At 54.9% G+C, this 14,594-nt stretch overlaps 1 protein-coding gene across 4 annotated transcripts in view; it reads right to left on the minus strand.

Moving 5' to 3' along the window:
* The window catches only part of DOT1L (DOT1 like histone lysine methyltransferase), a 38,606-nt gene that overhangs the window by 5,882 nt on the left and 18,130 nt on the right, over positions 1-14,594 (minus strand). For all 4 annotated transcript variants that reach the window (XM_080935407.1, XM_080935405.1, XM_080935404.1 and 1 more), the window contains exons 8-25: positions 11,473-11,528; positions 10,760-10,839; positions 8,276-8,344; positions 7,689-7,795; positions 7,025-7,066; positions 6,002-6,109; positions 5,660-5,891; positions 5,324-5,437; positions 4,852-4,943; positions 4,657-4,758; positions 4,316-4,453; positions 3,861-3,986; positions 3,220-3,704; positions 2,994-3,132; positions 2,341-2,487; positions 1,613-1,742; positions 485-1,068; positions 89-294 (exon numbers count right to left, since the gene is read on the minus strand). In XM_080935407.1, the coding sequence (XP_080791533.1) occupies positions 89-294; positions 485-1,068; positions 1,613-1,742; positions 2,341-2,487; positions 2,994-3,132; positions 3,220-3,704; positions 3,861-3,986; positions 4,316-4,453; positions 4,657-4,758; positions 4,852-4,943; positions 5,324-5,437; positions 5,660-5,891; positions 6,002-6,109; positions 7,025-7,066; positions 7,689-7,795; positions 8,276-8,344; positions 10,760-10,839; positions 11,473-11,528 (2,957 nt within the window). The remainder of the gene's footprint in view (positions 1-88; positions 295-484; positions 1,069-1,612; positions 1,743-2,340; positions 2,488-2,993; positions 3,133-3,219; positions 3,705-3,860; positions 3,987-4,315; positions 4,454-4,656; positions 4,759-4,851; positions 4,944-5,323; positions 5,438-5,659; positions 5,892-6,001; positions 6,110-7,024; positions 7,067-7,688; positions 7,796-8,275; positions 8,345-10,759; positions 10,840-11,472; positions 11,529-14,594) is intronic.

Genomic DNA, 14,594 nt, shown 5'->3' on the forward strand with positions numbered 1-14,594 from the left:
CAGAAAAGGGACACCTAGAGGACTAGGTGACAGAGCCAGTGCCTGGTACAAGACTATCAACTTGTAGAGCTGCCCACTAAGTGCTCACCGGGCACTGCTGGGCTCGTCCTCAGAGCCTGGCTCCTCATCTGAGGTCAGTGGCGAGTAGTGGGCCCCATTAGTTGGGCCCAGGGGCCGCTCCTTCCTGAGCACCGGAGGCTGGTCATGGTCCTGGTAGGGGGTGGGGGAGCTCTTCAGGGAGCTCTCAGGGGATGAGATGGCTGTGATCTCCAGGGGCTGGTTGATGTTGCTGACCTGTAGGGTCAGGAAGGGCAGATGAGCCATGTGCCCAGGCTAGGGTCTTGGGGACCTTATGACAGTGTAAGTAGGGAAAGGAGAGAGCCAGCACACCAGCCTCTGTTCCTGTCACCTGCCCCCTAGCTGCCATGTCTCTGCATCCGTCCCGCTGGACTGCAGACCCACAGCCCACTTGAGCGGTGCTTACCATGGAGGTGAGATTAAGAGGAGACCCCGAGGGCTGCGTAAAGAGGCCAGCGACGGTCGGCAGAGCCCGGCGTTTGGGGGACACGCCCGTGCTGAGGCTGAGGCTGGGTGTTCCAGCTGACGCACGCTTCCTTCTGCTGCGCTTGCGACTGTCCTGCCCGTGGCTCTGCACACAGTCCCCACGGGTGCCAGAGGTCAAGGGGCTGTGCCTAGTGGAAGGCGACTGCTTGGAGCTGGCACCAGCTGAAATGCTGAACACAATCCTCCTCTTAGCTTCGCTTTCTGGGTCTGAGAAGGCAGGATCAGAAGGCAGCTCCCCCTTGCTGGTGTCTGGCAGCGAGCCCTGGGTGGTTACACTCAGGCGGGGACTGTCTGCAAGTTGATGGGCAGGAGAGGCAGGGCCTGAGTTGCGGGACTGTGACAGGAGAGGTGGGTGTTGTGGTGGCGTGCTGCGAGACCCCATGGTGGCAAAGAGGCTGCTGGAGCCAGAAGATTCATCAAAAACAGCAGATTCCATTCCAGAGGCCAGTGGTGCTGGGCTGCTGGCCAGGGCTCCGCTGATGGCCACCGAGCCAGCATAGAAACCTATCAAAGAAGGGGTCAGTTTCTTAAGGAAAGCAAGAAAGCCAAGTATACCAGTGGGGGTGAGGAGGACACCTCATCCTGGAAAGGACAGCTCTCTAGAAGATATGGAGGCTATAGGACTCAGAGGCTGGCCTCTGAGCACCAGCAGGTGTGGGTGGGCCAGACTCAAAGAGGAGGCAGCATCCTGACTTCAGTCACCTCCAAACAGCAGGCAACACAGCCCATGCTGTGAGCCATCAGAATCTTCAAAGACCAACTGACCCCAGCACAGGACAGCTTTTAGGAATTGGTCCAGAATTTAAGCATCCCTCAGGAAAAGGTGCCCTGGCCTGCCCTGGCCCAAAACAAGTAAGCAGAGGACTGCCATATATTAGTCCTCCATCTTCCCCAAACAGGATCCAGGGCTCAGAACCGCAGGGCTACCTGCTGTGTTCCCTCAGTCACTATTTCTGTCTCACAATGGCATCTCCTCCCCAGGAACCATGACAGCTAGCCTGGACAAGCCCCCAATGGGGCAGGGGCGGGGGTGTGGTGCAAAGGTCACCTGTGGGTGCCACAGCGAGGCTCCTGCTTCCTGCTGTAGAACCCCCTGCACCATGGGCGGAAGCACCAATCTGCTTCTCAAGTGTGGATGACGAGTCTCGGGGCTGGGGCACAGGGCTGGGAGTGCTCCTCTGCAAGAGAAAACCAGCCTAGTGAGAGCAGGGGTGAGAGTGGCCCGACTGGGGCAAAGGGGCAACAGGGCTAAGGGCAGGGCAGGCCAGAGCTGTGCTAAGCTCAGGAGTACAAGCCCAATGGCCAGGTCACATTCAGTTAACAAGGAGCAGGACACGGATAAGATGGTCCCAAGCCAAGGCCAGCCACAACTATGAGGTCAGTTCAATCTGACCTGGGACAGACTAGACAATGCCTCAAGTAAAACAAAAGGCAGGCAGGCAGGGCCGCACTGTCTGCCCAGCCCACCCTCTGTGAATGACACACTTACATTCCCAACATCCTGTTATCAGAAACAGCAGCCCAGGGCCATACCTGCCCCTGCTGCTTGAGGGGCTAAAACCCTCCTAAGAGGGCTTTTCTATTTCTCCTCTGCTTCTGCTTCCTACACCTAGGACCTGACTCCATGGCAGAGTTAGCTGTGGACATGGCTCAGCCCTTGGCAGCTCCGGGCTCCATCTCAACAGCTCCAACAGTCATAAAGACCAAGGTTGTTCCTCAAGCCAACCTCAGCCAGTGTCACCACCACTATCACCACCACATGGTCTGGCAACTCACCGCCCTCTCAGCACGACTGGGCAGCACCACACTGGCCAGCGGGATGCTGACAGGCAGCTTGTTGGGCTGTACTGTGCTGAGCGGAATGCTGACAGGCAGGCTGGTGATGGTCTCCCCATGACTGCTGTAGGAACGCTCCTTCACACCCTGCCAACAGACGGTCATGTGTCACCCAGGGCTGAATGGTAGCTCAGCCACAGAATCATCACACAAGCTATATCCTCAGGTCATGGGCTGGTGGTTTCTGCAAGGTCCTGGTGTGGAGTTGAGACCAGTGCACACTCCACAGATTCTACTTCCCGCCTCTTTCTACGCCTGTCACTGTGGGCTGCTGGCCTCACAAGGACGCTGCCGTTCCTCCCAAACTTCCTTCCATCTCTATAAATATAGTGGAGACCCCAACCCCTTGGTCCCACTCCAGATCCCCAAGCAACAACTAAACCCTGCCCTACATCTATGCATCTTAGTCCCCCCAAGGGCGGCTCTGACACATTCAACTGCAATCATACCACAAAGCCTTAGGATGCCAGTCCCCATCTCTTCCCCAGGGCTCCAAACTAAGGTCCAACATCCTATAGAGGAGCACGACTTGGGCAAGCTGCAGTTGCCCATCTACTCCTCACAGCAGGCAGGCGCTTCAGGGCAGCCCTTACCTTTTCACTACCCTTCTCAGAGGTGAGGGGCGAGGTTGCCGGCGAGGCCAGTGGTGGTGGATCCTGGGGGCTGAGCTTCATGCTGTTGGACAAACCAGGGCTCTGGTAGGGAAGGCTGCTCTCCTTGGCATGCTCTGGCCTGCAATGAAAGGCCGGTCACTCTGCCCATGCCCAGCAGGCAAACGACAGCAACGGCAGCAGAGCCACTACGTGCCCTTGTCCTCACCGAGAGTGTGGCTCACTGGTAGCTGCTTTACTAGCCCCAGTGTGATCCTGGCTCAGGTGCCGCCTCAACACAATCTTGGCAGGAGACAACCGGGTGTAGTCAGGCAAAGCCAGGCCAGACAGCTTCTCTAGCCGAGGCCGGCTACTGTGGCTAGGGGTGCAGGGCACAACTTCCTGGTCCAAGGGGGAGGCCAGGTACTGGGGGGTGTTCTGCTTGGATGAGGGCCGACTAGCTGCATTGCAGAGCTCGTAGCTGGCAGCATGGCCATTCATGGACAGCTCAGGGCTCATGCTACTGAGGTGTGGCAGGGAGATCTTGGCACAGTCAAGTTCAAGGCGTAAGCGCCCAGCGTCTGCCTCCATCTCGCGGCCCAGAGCACCCTTGCCACGCAGATGCAGGGACAGAGCGTCATCTGGCGGTACACAGGACTTCAACTGTAGGAGCTCCTGCTGGCGCTGGGTCTTCTCCAGCTCCACGATGCTGATCTATAGGGTGGGAGGGGTGTCACAGAGCAGTCAGGCTCCACCCAGCAGGGTAGGTGGCACATGGTGGCCCACGGACATGCACACTTCTGCTGTCCATCATCATAGACGCCCTTCTAAGGGTGAAGATGGGGTCTGACACATCACCCTATGCCCCACCTGCAGCTCCAGGCAATGCCGTTGCTTCTCTGAGATCTGGCTCCGCAGGGCCTGCTTCTCTTTCCGAAGGTTCTCCAGGGACAGTGTGGACCAGTCAAGCCTTAGCTCCTCGCACCGCGCCCTGAGCTATGGATACATGGACAGGAAGTCTCAGCAGCCAAAGGGAACAAGGGCTAGGCTCTCTGTACAGTGCAATGGACCCTCCTACAGTTCTAACACATAGCATCGGCACCCACCCACAGACAAGCAATGTGACAAAGGTCAGTTTAACACGGTACAGGACCCTGACAAGAGAAAAAGAGTCCCTGGCCCGATTTATCCTTACAGAGACCAACAAGAGCATAAAAGAGTGGATACAAGTCCGGCACCAGAGCATACCCCTGGGCCAGTGAGTGGGCAATCCAGCCCTCCACCCCACGCATGCGCACTAGGCATTGGCAGGCCCCTGCACACACCAGCCGCAGGCTCTGGCTCCGGAGCTCACTGTTCTCCTTCTCCAGCTGTTCCGACTGTTCCCTAAGCTGCTGGTTGTGGGCAGAGATTTCCTTCTGGGCCTGAATGAGGTCATTGTAGGTCAACGCCTTCACACCCAGCTGGGGATGCAGAGGACAAAGCATGGTGAGCTGGGTTCCAGTTCACAGGAACGAAATGGCTGACAGCCACCCTACAGCTCTGACCCGAGTATAGCCAAGGCCATTCCATGTCAGCACTTCCATAAGGACAAGAGAAGCTATCTGTGGCTACCCCAAACCCTGGGTCAGGGATCTGCTGATGTGGACAGGTGGCCTCAAGTCACCTCATCTAGCTTCTGCTGGAACAGCCTGCGGATCTCTTCCTTTTGGGCCTGGCAATGGCCGAAGAGCTGCTGGGCTGTGCCCAACAGCTGTGTGTTCTTCTCCTGCAAAGGAGGGCAGAATAAGGTGACCACAGAGCTCCCCCGCCCCTAGGCAGCCCTAAGTTGAGCAACGACATTAAGGCAAAGTCTACACACCTTCTCCTGGTCCAGAAGCTGCTGCAGATTGGCCTTGTACTGTGGGGTCTTCGTGTAAGCCAGGAACTGCAGGTACTGGATTTTGAAGGACTCTGGAGGCACACAGCACAGCATGTAAAGCAGAGCTGATGCAGGAGGTGACAGCAGACACAGGGAGGCAACTGGGCCCTGGCCTGCTGCAGGACCATCCTGCTATGATCTCAGCTTTTCTCACAATGTGGGAGGTTCCCTCTTGGCAGAATAGATAGCCCTAAACCCTGAGAGTAGATCTCTTCAATTAAGGGACTTGCCAGCCTTCACTGTGCACAGAGCTCCCCAAGTACTGATGGGTCACACAGGACCCCAGATATGGTTCAGGGACCCTGAGGAGAGTCAGTCTCATAAGCCAGGCCATGCGGCAAGTGGGCTTGACTAGGGCCCCACCACTTGCACAGCCCCATAGAACTGCTTCAAGGTCAGAACGAGGACCCACCTAAAAGCTTCTGCAGCGCAGGCGGGGTGGGTGCCACTAGCAGTGGGTTGGGAGAGTGCAGCTGCGTGCTGGGAGGTAGCTGGTAGAATGGGCTGTGAGGTGCCCTGTACGCATCTGCAGAAGAGAGAGGCGTCCCGTTAGCTACCAGCCATGGTCCCACATTACTGTGGGCAACAAATTTGTCGGATCTGGGGTTTGAAACAGCTATGGGATCCAAATCCACACCGAGTTGCTCCTCCCGGCTTGTAGCTGCAGGCCCGGCACACAGCAGAGTCCCACAGTCACGGGAATGGGAACTCACACCCACTCTGGCATTCAGAAGACAAAGAGGCTCACCCTGGGGTGAGGCTGAGGGTGGGGCTGGGGGTGGAGAGTGCAGGAGATCCAGTGCGCTTTGGCTCTTCTTGGACTTGCGCTCGGCACTGGCCGCACTCATTTTCTTGGGCCGTCCACGTTTCCGGCCAGCCATCTTTCTCCCTTTCTTGTTCAGTTTCTTCTTCCGGGCTTTAGAGGGAGATGGCTTTTTGACAGTGGCCGCACCTGATTTTTCTTCCTCGGCACCAGAATCCTAGAGGACACAGGCAGGCAGTGAAGGGCCACAGCAGGAGTGCTCACAAGGTATATCCTTGGGCCCACATGTGTCTAGCAGCCCTGTGCTGGACAAGGCATCTAACCTACCGCAGGAGCCTCCGAGGCAGCTGCTTTGCTCTCAGGGACTTTGGTGGGCGTGGTTGCATTGCTCTTGTTCTCTCGCTGCTGCCTGCGCCTAGCTGCCTCCTGCTCCTCCTGAAGCGAAGTGGTGGGTAAATGTCCAGAACGCTGGAGGATCCAAGTCTGCTCCAGCATGAATGAAATAGACACACACACACACACACACACACACACACCCCAACATGGGCACCAGCCCCTCTTTGGCAAAGACACAGTGTTGTGGCCCAGGATTGCCCCTTGCACTGAACTGCAGGGCCACAGCAATGAAAGCTCATGGGACATACCAGGCAACATAGAGAGACCCAACTGCACCGCTCAGCAGGACAAATATGGTCCCCCAAAAACTAAACAAAGCCAAACCACACATTAAAGACCTATGTCCTCTTGGCACAGCACAGCCACTGCTGACTTGAACTCCTAGTCTGTGCTTCATGAGGTGCATGTCCCTTGTGGAATAGGTTGAGGCTCAGATCCTTGCTGAGGACTTAACACTGTACAAGCTCTCAGCTGCCGGTGGGACGCATTCCCTGGTGTGTGGCTGTCTGTAAGGCTTCTGTGCTGCCAACAACTTGCACTTTACACAGCAGCTGGCAGAGTGCTGGGCTCTGCTTTAAGTGCCCATGTGCAGTGAACAGATCTTTGTTTATCTCCCCAGAGAAAGGCACAAAACAGCCCACCTCTGTGTGTCCCTGGGACAGACAGGCACACGCCCAGCAGATGTGGCTGTTCCTGCCATGGAGCACAACGCCCAGCCTCCCAGGGTTCTAGACACAGCACACGCCCCTGACTTGGGGCACACAACACTGTGTACTGGCACCTGGCTGGCCTCTCTGCAGAACCATCACTCACAGAATCGTGGGCCCTGAGTGGACCTGAGGTCTCTGGCCACACTTGCTATAAGCATACACAATACATGTGCACAACTACACAGGCACAACTAGGCACCATGACTCTTGTGTAGGATCAGAATCAAGAGAGATGCAAACTTACCCTGAGTTTTGGATTTTTCAGACTAGAAAAATAGTTTTCAAGCTACAGAGAAAAAGAAAAGGCTTTGTTAAAAGTGAGCCCTAGGCACGGACACAGAATGACCACAAAGAGATGATGCATCCCACAGAGCTGCTGGAGTACCATCTGGCACAAGGCAGCTAACCTTGGCTCCCCATGACTGCTAAGGACCCGGGACCAGGACCTCCCAGGGGAAACAACAGCTACCACACTGGGACATATGTGTGATGCCACTATCAACAAGGGGACCGTTTGTGCCTCAGCTTCGGAGCCTTGCATGGCCCTCCCTCTTTCCCACAGCACTGAGGGAGGATAGACAACAAAATGCACAATTGTCAGCATGCTGCTTCTAGGAACCCAGAGGCCACCAGGCCACATGGAGAACAGAATTCAGGGTCGCGCACAAAGAGCTCTGGTGAAGAAGAGAGACCACAAGGAGAGCCATGAGGGAGAGGCCAGTACACACCTGGGGCAGGCTGGTGTGAACAAGGTGGGAATGGGTAACAGACTCAAGTCCTTCGGGTAACAAGGCTTGAACTGCTATGACATCTATTCGGCAGAAAAACCAAGGACCAAGACCCAGAGCTGCCGGGGTCCATGGCCTGTGACCCTCTCCCACTCTGTAGGGTGTCAAGTGTGGACTCACTATGGTGCGGTCAATGGTGTGCAGGTAGTAGGAGACAGGCTTGCCAGTCCACGACACAGAGCCCTTCAGGGGCGACAGCTCCACCACACGCATGATGGTGCCAATGTCTATGGGAAGAGCACCAGATCAGGACTACAGCAGGAGGCCCAAACCATGTCCCCACAGGCAGTCTGTAGAGCAGCATCCCCAAAGCCTGCCCAGCCACTGAGACAGGAAAAACCCAAGGCCCCTTAGGAACAAGGTAGCAAGCCACACAAATCGGGTCAGGCTTTGAGATTAGCTAGAATTAAAGCGAGAGCACACAGAGTCAAAGCATTCATGCAGACCCTGAGCTAGGTGAGCTAGTCGCCTAACCCAGGGAGGCCCACAGGAAGGCTGGCTACTGCCACAGGACTCTGCACCCTAAGACCTTTCTTGGAGTACCACCTCCTCTTGAAGAAGCATATTAAAGGGGGGCATGTATGATAGATATACAGTGGACAGAGGCTGGGGAGCAACTAGATGAATACCCTCCTTGCAAGGCACAGCCTCATCTGACTGGGCACAGGAAGCTGGACACCCTGTGCACCACTGGGCCCAGAGCTTACCACTCAAGTTCCTGCTGTTGATCCTGAAGTTCAGAGGGGCAAAGGGCTTTGAGGATACGATTCTGCCGCCTGCAACACAGAAGCCTGTCACTGCCATGTGTAAGAAAAACCCACATATGCACACACACAAGTGCAGACTACAAACTCAGGCATGTGTTGGAGCAGAAGTGAGTAGTCCCAGCCTAGATGCTAGTTCTCATGAACCCCACTGAAGCTCACCTGCTGCTGCACTGTAACAGTGGAGTGCCTGGGTCACAGGGTCATGGTGGAACCCAGGAGGAGACTGCTGTGAGTCACATGCTACCAGGAAAAGGAGCTGGGTAATGGGGCTGCCTTGCAGCAGTTCCCTTACAACCCACTGGGAAAAGACCTACAGGCATGGCTACTCAGTGGCTTTCCCAGCACTCTGGTAGCTAAGAGTGGGGAACTGCAAGAGTCTGAAGACAAAACTAGGCTAAGGAGCAACATCCCTCTTTTAAAAACAGGGTTGAGAATCTGACTGGCTACTGCAGTCCTTGAGGCCAGGGATGTGAAAGAAACCAGGACATGGGACTGGATCAGAAACGAGTTCCAAGAGGCAAAAAAGAACCACACCAAACCACAAAGAGTTTACTTATATTCAAACTCGTGACAACCACACAGAAAGAACCTTAGAACATGGTAGTTATGTGTGAAGGTGCATGCCTGTTTATTCTCAGCCCGAGACAAAGGTGGGCAGATCTCTAAGAGTAGTCTAGCCTGGTCTACATAGAGTTCTCTCACCATCAGAGCTGTATAGTGACACCCTATCTCAAAACAAAACCAAGCCTGACTTTTATGAATGAAGCAGATTCTTTTCCATATATAAGAAAGTCGTGTGGTGGACAGGGGAGATTGAGATAGACCATCATGTGAGGGCAGCTCAGTAGTTCTAAGCCTCCTGCCTTGGCCTCCAGAACGCTAGAACAGGCCTAAGCTACACACCCAGACATTCAAAAGACTCTAGCTGGCATGGTGGTACATATCTGTCATCCCAGCACTGACATCCCATAAGCTCACAAGCAAAGAGCCACTGTCACTCCAGGAAGCTGAGGCAACACTGTTCTGGAATAGCCTGGACTCTCAACATAAACACATGTGTGCACGTGTAAACATATACAAAGTTGATGATAGTAGTGCACTGGCCTCTAGCTCCACTCAAAGTCCTGCTTTCTGAGTGCTGTCCACCAGCACAAAAGCCCAGCCAGGCCAGAACAAGGTCAGGATTGTCTCCACTGTGTGGGAAAACAGCAATGACTAATGGCATCAAGCAGAAAGGACACAGGCCAGGCTGGCCAGCACACCTTGGGCTTCCCTAAGCAGTGAAGCAATGACCCAGGAACACCCACAGCTAGGTCTCTGTGCTGAATAGTTTTGTCAACTTGACACAGACTAGGGCCATCTAGGAAGAGAGGACGTCAACTGAGAAAATGCGGCCATCAGACCGGCCTGTGCAAGTGCAAGGGGCACCTTCTGGGTTGGCGTGGGAGGGCCTGGCAAGGGTCCTGAGCTCTTCCGCCATGACTACCACTTTGAATTTATGCCCTGACTCCCTGTGATGCTGGACTGTCATCAGCTGCCCTCCACGGGCTGTTCTTGCCCACGGTATTTTACAGTAGAGAGCACAGGGAGAAAGAAGATCACAGCAGCGGTCACCAGTGGAACGTGGCTTTCTTCAGGCATGGGAAAGGTCAGAGCACTGCCACTGAAGGCTGGGGCTGGCTATGCCATCAGAGCCTGCTGACCTGACAACTGGGCTCACTGGCCCTTAGGAGACAGGTGGTAGACAAGGGCGGATGACTCCCAAACTCACAGGCAGCACTGAGACAGAGGCTGATGTGGTGGTGCAGTGATCGAGTTGAGCACTGGCCTGCGCCTCAGCTAGACCCTACCTAGAGTGGGATCCTGTCTCAAACCACCAATGAAGCGATGCAGAAGGGAAATAAGGCAGGGCTGATGCTCAGTGGGGGTGTCTGCTGAGCATGCAAGGCCCTAGGTGCATTCCCAGTACCCAAAGTAACTAATTCTCAAAGCCTGGGGGAGGCTATGGACAGATCCCAGAGGAGAAAGTTGGCATATCTGTGACAACTAAGAGGCTGTAAATAAAGTAAAGGGTGGGTATCCCTGCTCCCTGCCACTCAACAGTGTGCAGTACAGACAGCCCTGGCCCTCCACAAGGGGCAGTGTGTGCTCTATGCAACCCCTCATTCTGAAGCAGTCAGGTACAAACATGTACAGATATACCATAAGCTCACAAAGAGCCCTGCTTTGGCGCTGAGGTTAGCCTTTTAACCCTCTGCTGGCTGTCTGGGATATATTGGGGTAGAAGTGCCTTTGGCCACCAAGCCCCACTTTTACCATTTAGCCTAGGAGCTCAGGAAGGGTTGTGAGGACCTCTCAGGGAAGACTGATGTGCCCGCATACCCCCTGGAGAGGACAGTGCTATGAGGCCTGTGGATTCGTTACCTTCCTTCATGTTTGCAAATCGCTCCTTCAGCTGGTGATCCACCTCAGGACCAAAGGCAAAGTTATTCACAAATATAACACTGCAAAACAATGTTCCAGTTCAGTAAAAATGAAGCTGTGCATGGCAAGTCCCAGCCTGGACACAGCCTGCCGCTGGTCCCTGCCAGGCGCTGCCCCACCCGTCCACCCACCTGAGCTGAGCAGAATAAGCAGGAAAGCAGGGGCAGGAGACAGGCACAAACTGCCCCATAGATGAGGCTGCAAGCCCTGAGCCAAAACTTCAGCTCAGCCTGTTTTGAATATTGGTGCTTCTGAAACAAAGAGAGCTCCTGGAAGCACTCCTACGACAGAGTTCAGGGACAGAGCAGCCCACAGAGACGGGGCAGACACAGGGGGTGAGCAAAGGGAGATACTGACAGGCAGGCACTACCCCACAGAAAACAGGGGTGAGGCCCCAAATCACCAGGAACCCTGACAGACCAACCCCATAAAAGGACAGCACAGATGCTTAAGGGGACCAGCATGGGGGCTGCTGCACCCCATGTGGAACCAAACAGACAAGGGCAGAACAGTAGCCACAGCCAGGTCAACGTCAAGGAGGGGCTGGCACCCTTAAAGCAGCAGACCCACCCTGCCCTCCACAGCAGCCGCCCACATCTGGACAAGTCAGAGGTCCCTGCACAGCCAGCAGCACAGCCCACAGCCGGCCGTACCTCGTGTTGGCGATCCGCTCCCTCCATTCCTCTGAGAGGAAGTCACCTCGTTCCAGCTAAGGAAGAAAGGAACATGTTTACTCACAGGCTTGCTTGGTTCAAACCCAGTTCCCAAAACTGCTGTGAGAGACATGGAATGAGCTGGGTCCAGGGTGGGAAGGTGACCGTGGACAGCCAGTGGACAGCTCTACAGAAAGCAGGGACTAAACACCAGCAGGAAGTAGCATCCACTCAGGGACAGAAAGAGGCTGGCATGGGTCCAGGTGAGAAAGCATAGTGCTGTGTGAGGCCAGCCAACCCTCCCTGCACCCTGGACCATGTCCCCAGAGGAACAGCATCACACAGGCTGACCCTACATATGTGACACGTATCTATGTGGCTAAGAAACCACTGGTCTATCCATCCTTGTCCCTTGCCACTGTCCACCAGGGCTGTGCCTGTAGAGGATGAGGTTGCCTCAGAATAGCTTGGGTTTGCCACACAACTGTCCCCAGCAGTGGGCCTGCTGCCTGCACCCATGTCCGTCAGCAATGATGTCATTCCACCTCCTTCAGGCCCAAATGTGTTGAAGGGACCCCAACTGCCCAGAGCCATGACAGTCATGGATCCAAGCAATCCGGATTTTGTGTTCTGAAGACCACTGCTGAGGTGCTAGGCATGAGCCCTAGAAAAACCAGTCACAGGAGTTGCAAGGATAGACAGACAGAAGGATGGACATAGAGCATAGCCTGTCCATGTGCTAGGAGGACATGTGGCAATGATCAGAGTGAGGCTCTGAGGTACTACAGGACAGTTTGGGACTTAAGAGTATCAAGAGCTGAGGGGAGACAGGCATGTTAACCATGCATGGGGTCATGGCCAAAGCCCACAATGGAGGCCCCACGTTCTGTGGAGTGATGGGGTACCCATAGAGGTGCAGGTTCAGAGCCACCTTGCTAGGACAAGGCTAAACCTACCCAGGAGTACCTGCAAGGCCTCTGTCCTCTGAGCAGAGAGGAACCACGTGCAGAACAGGCCTGGACAGCACAGCCCTATGGGCTGAACAGCCTGAGCACATCCCCAGGTCAGGCCTGCATCTGTGCCCCTCAATGACCTTCTGACTCTTCTTTGCTCTGTTGTACATAGCCAGGCATTGGGGAAGAAGGCTTAAATCCAGCCCCCAAAATGCAGGGCAATCTCTGGGTCCTTGGGGATCTGGCCTCTGGGACTCCCAACTCCCCAACAGGAGGAGGCTTCCAATCTAAACTACTAGAGCCAGAAACCAAGGGCCTGCGCCATCGCTGCACTGCATGCAGCCTAAGCTGATGGAGCTAAGCTGCATGTTCACTTACACCTTGGGTGCTGGGTTTTTGAGTTTCTGGATGAGAACACCCTACAGTGTGTTTTGAGACTTCCAGGGAGAGTATTGCATGCCCTGATGGTCTCCCTGGCTCCTCTGTGGGCCTCACCCGTGGCTGACAGCTGGGTCCTGGTGCTGCAGCTGTAGGAATAGCATCAGGCTAATTCTACTCCAGGAATCTGATGCGTGCCTGCTATGGCTTTAGAAGGCCACTGTTCAGAACAGACCTCACCCTGCCGCCATGTCAAGTGTAAAGCCAGCATTTCTTCCCTTGCAGGTCCTAGTGCTGTCCTGGCAGACAAGGAAGCCTGGGCAGACAGCTAATCTATGGCCAGGGATGAAAGCTCAGGCCTGAATAAATGCTGCTCAATGGGAAATCTTAGCGGGGAAGCCCCTTCAGTCAAGAGATCCTTGAAACTGAGCATGGGTGCTGTGCCCTGCCTCTCCAAGCAGATATAAGCAAGAAGGGTGGCTCGCTAAAAGACGCTGTCACACCGGTCAACCTGCTGAGCTGCCAGGGAGAGACTCAGACCTGAGCCGCCTGGAAAGGACACTGTCCAGCCTGTCACACTGCCCGCAGGCTGTGCGGTGTGCTCCAGGTTCCCAGCTGGAGGGCCTTGGGGATGCAGCTGTCATTTGTTTCTCTATGTAACCCCTCACCCATACTCCTGTAAGTAACCCCAATAAAACAGTTCACCAAGTTGGACATTGTTAGTTCCCTATCTGGGAAACATGTTTCCCCAGGAAGTATCATACACATGGCTACCAGCACAGAGAAGGTAAGAGGGGAGGGGAAGGGAGGGGAGGGGAGGAGCGCACATCAGGCCAGCATCTATGAAATGAGGGGGGGTGAAGACAGAAAACACAAAAGCCTGGAAAAGGCCAGGAAAGGTTACAGTGGGTGAGACCAAAGTTGCCATGCAAGACATAGATTCAGCCACTGCAAGAACCCACTCTCTTAGCTGGGAGCACATATGAAGGGAGGTGCTAAGACCCAGATACAGTCCCAGACACACTCCCTATGGGACACCTTGGCACACTCAACTCCCATGACAGGGCAAGCTGCGGCCAGCATCCCAGGAGTCATGTGCTACTTTCCACTATCCTCCAGGGCCAGTAGTCCCAGTCCAGAAGCACCTCTGAGAGGAACTGCTTATATACTGTACAACAGTGGTTGCCAGGGTGACACAAAGTCAGGTATACTCTAAACACTTGACGTCATCAAGACCAAGAATGTGAAGAGGCACAGTCAGCAGAGTTGAATATGGTCCAATGTCTGCCCCAAACTGGATTAGGGCCCTTGGAGGATGAGAGAGGGAAGCCTCAGAAGCCCTGCCTGGAAGCTGGTATGGGTTGGGAAGAGCCAGGCTCCATTCAGCCACTAGAGGGAGCAGGTGAGCAGACAAGATGGCCTCAGCATGAGGCACTGCATGATGGGAGGCAGCATCTCTGGCATGAGGCAGTTCTGAGCTATTTTTAGGCTCTCCTGGCTTTTCTCCTGCCTGCTTCTGAGTAGCAAAAGGCAACGCTCACAGCTTGCCAAGCAGACACAACACCAAAGCCGTAGCCCTGCACAGGCAGGCAGGGGCCTATGCAGCCTTCTGGAGGTTCCATGGGAACAGGAGTGGATACAAGCAGAGGCCCAGCCACAGTCACTCTATCCCTGCTGCCAGGCTGTGCCTTATAGACACCAAGACCTCAAGAAGCATCCTTTCCTTGAGTCCTGCTTCCAGCCAGGCCCCCACCAGAGGTACAAGATGTCATCACAGTTAAGGCACATGAA

This window comes from Micromys minutus (assembly GCF_963924665.1).
Source record: "Micromys minutus genome assembly, chromosome: 22".
Taxonomy (NCBI): domain Eukaryota; kingdom Metazoa; phylum Chordata; class Mammalia; order Rodentia; family Muridae; genus Micromys; species Micromys minutus.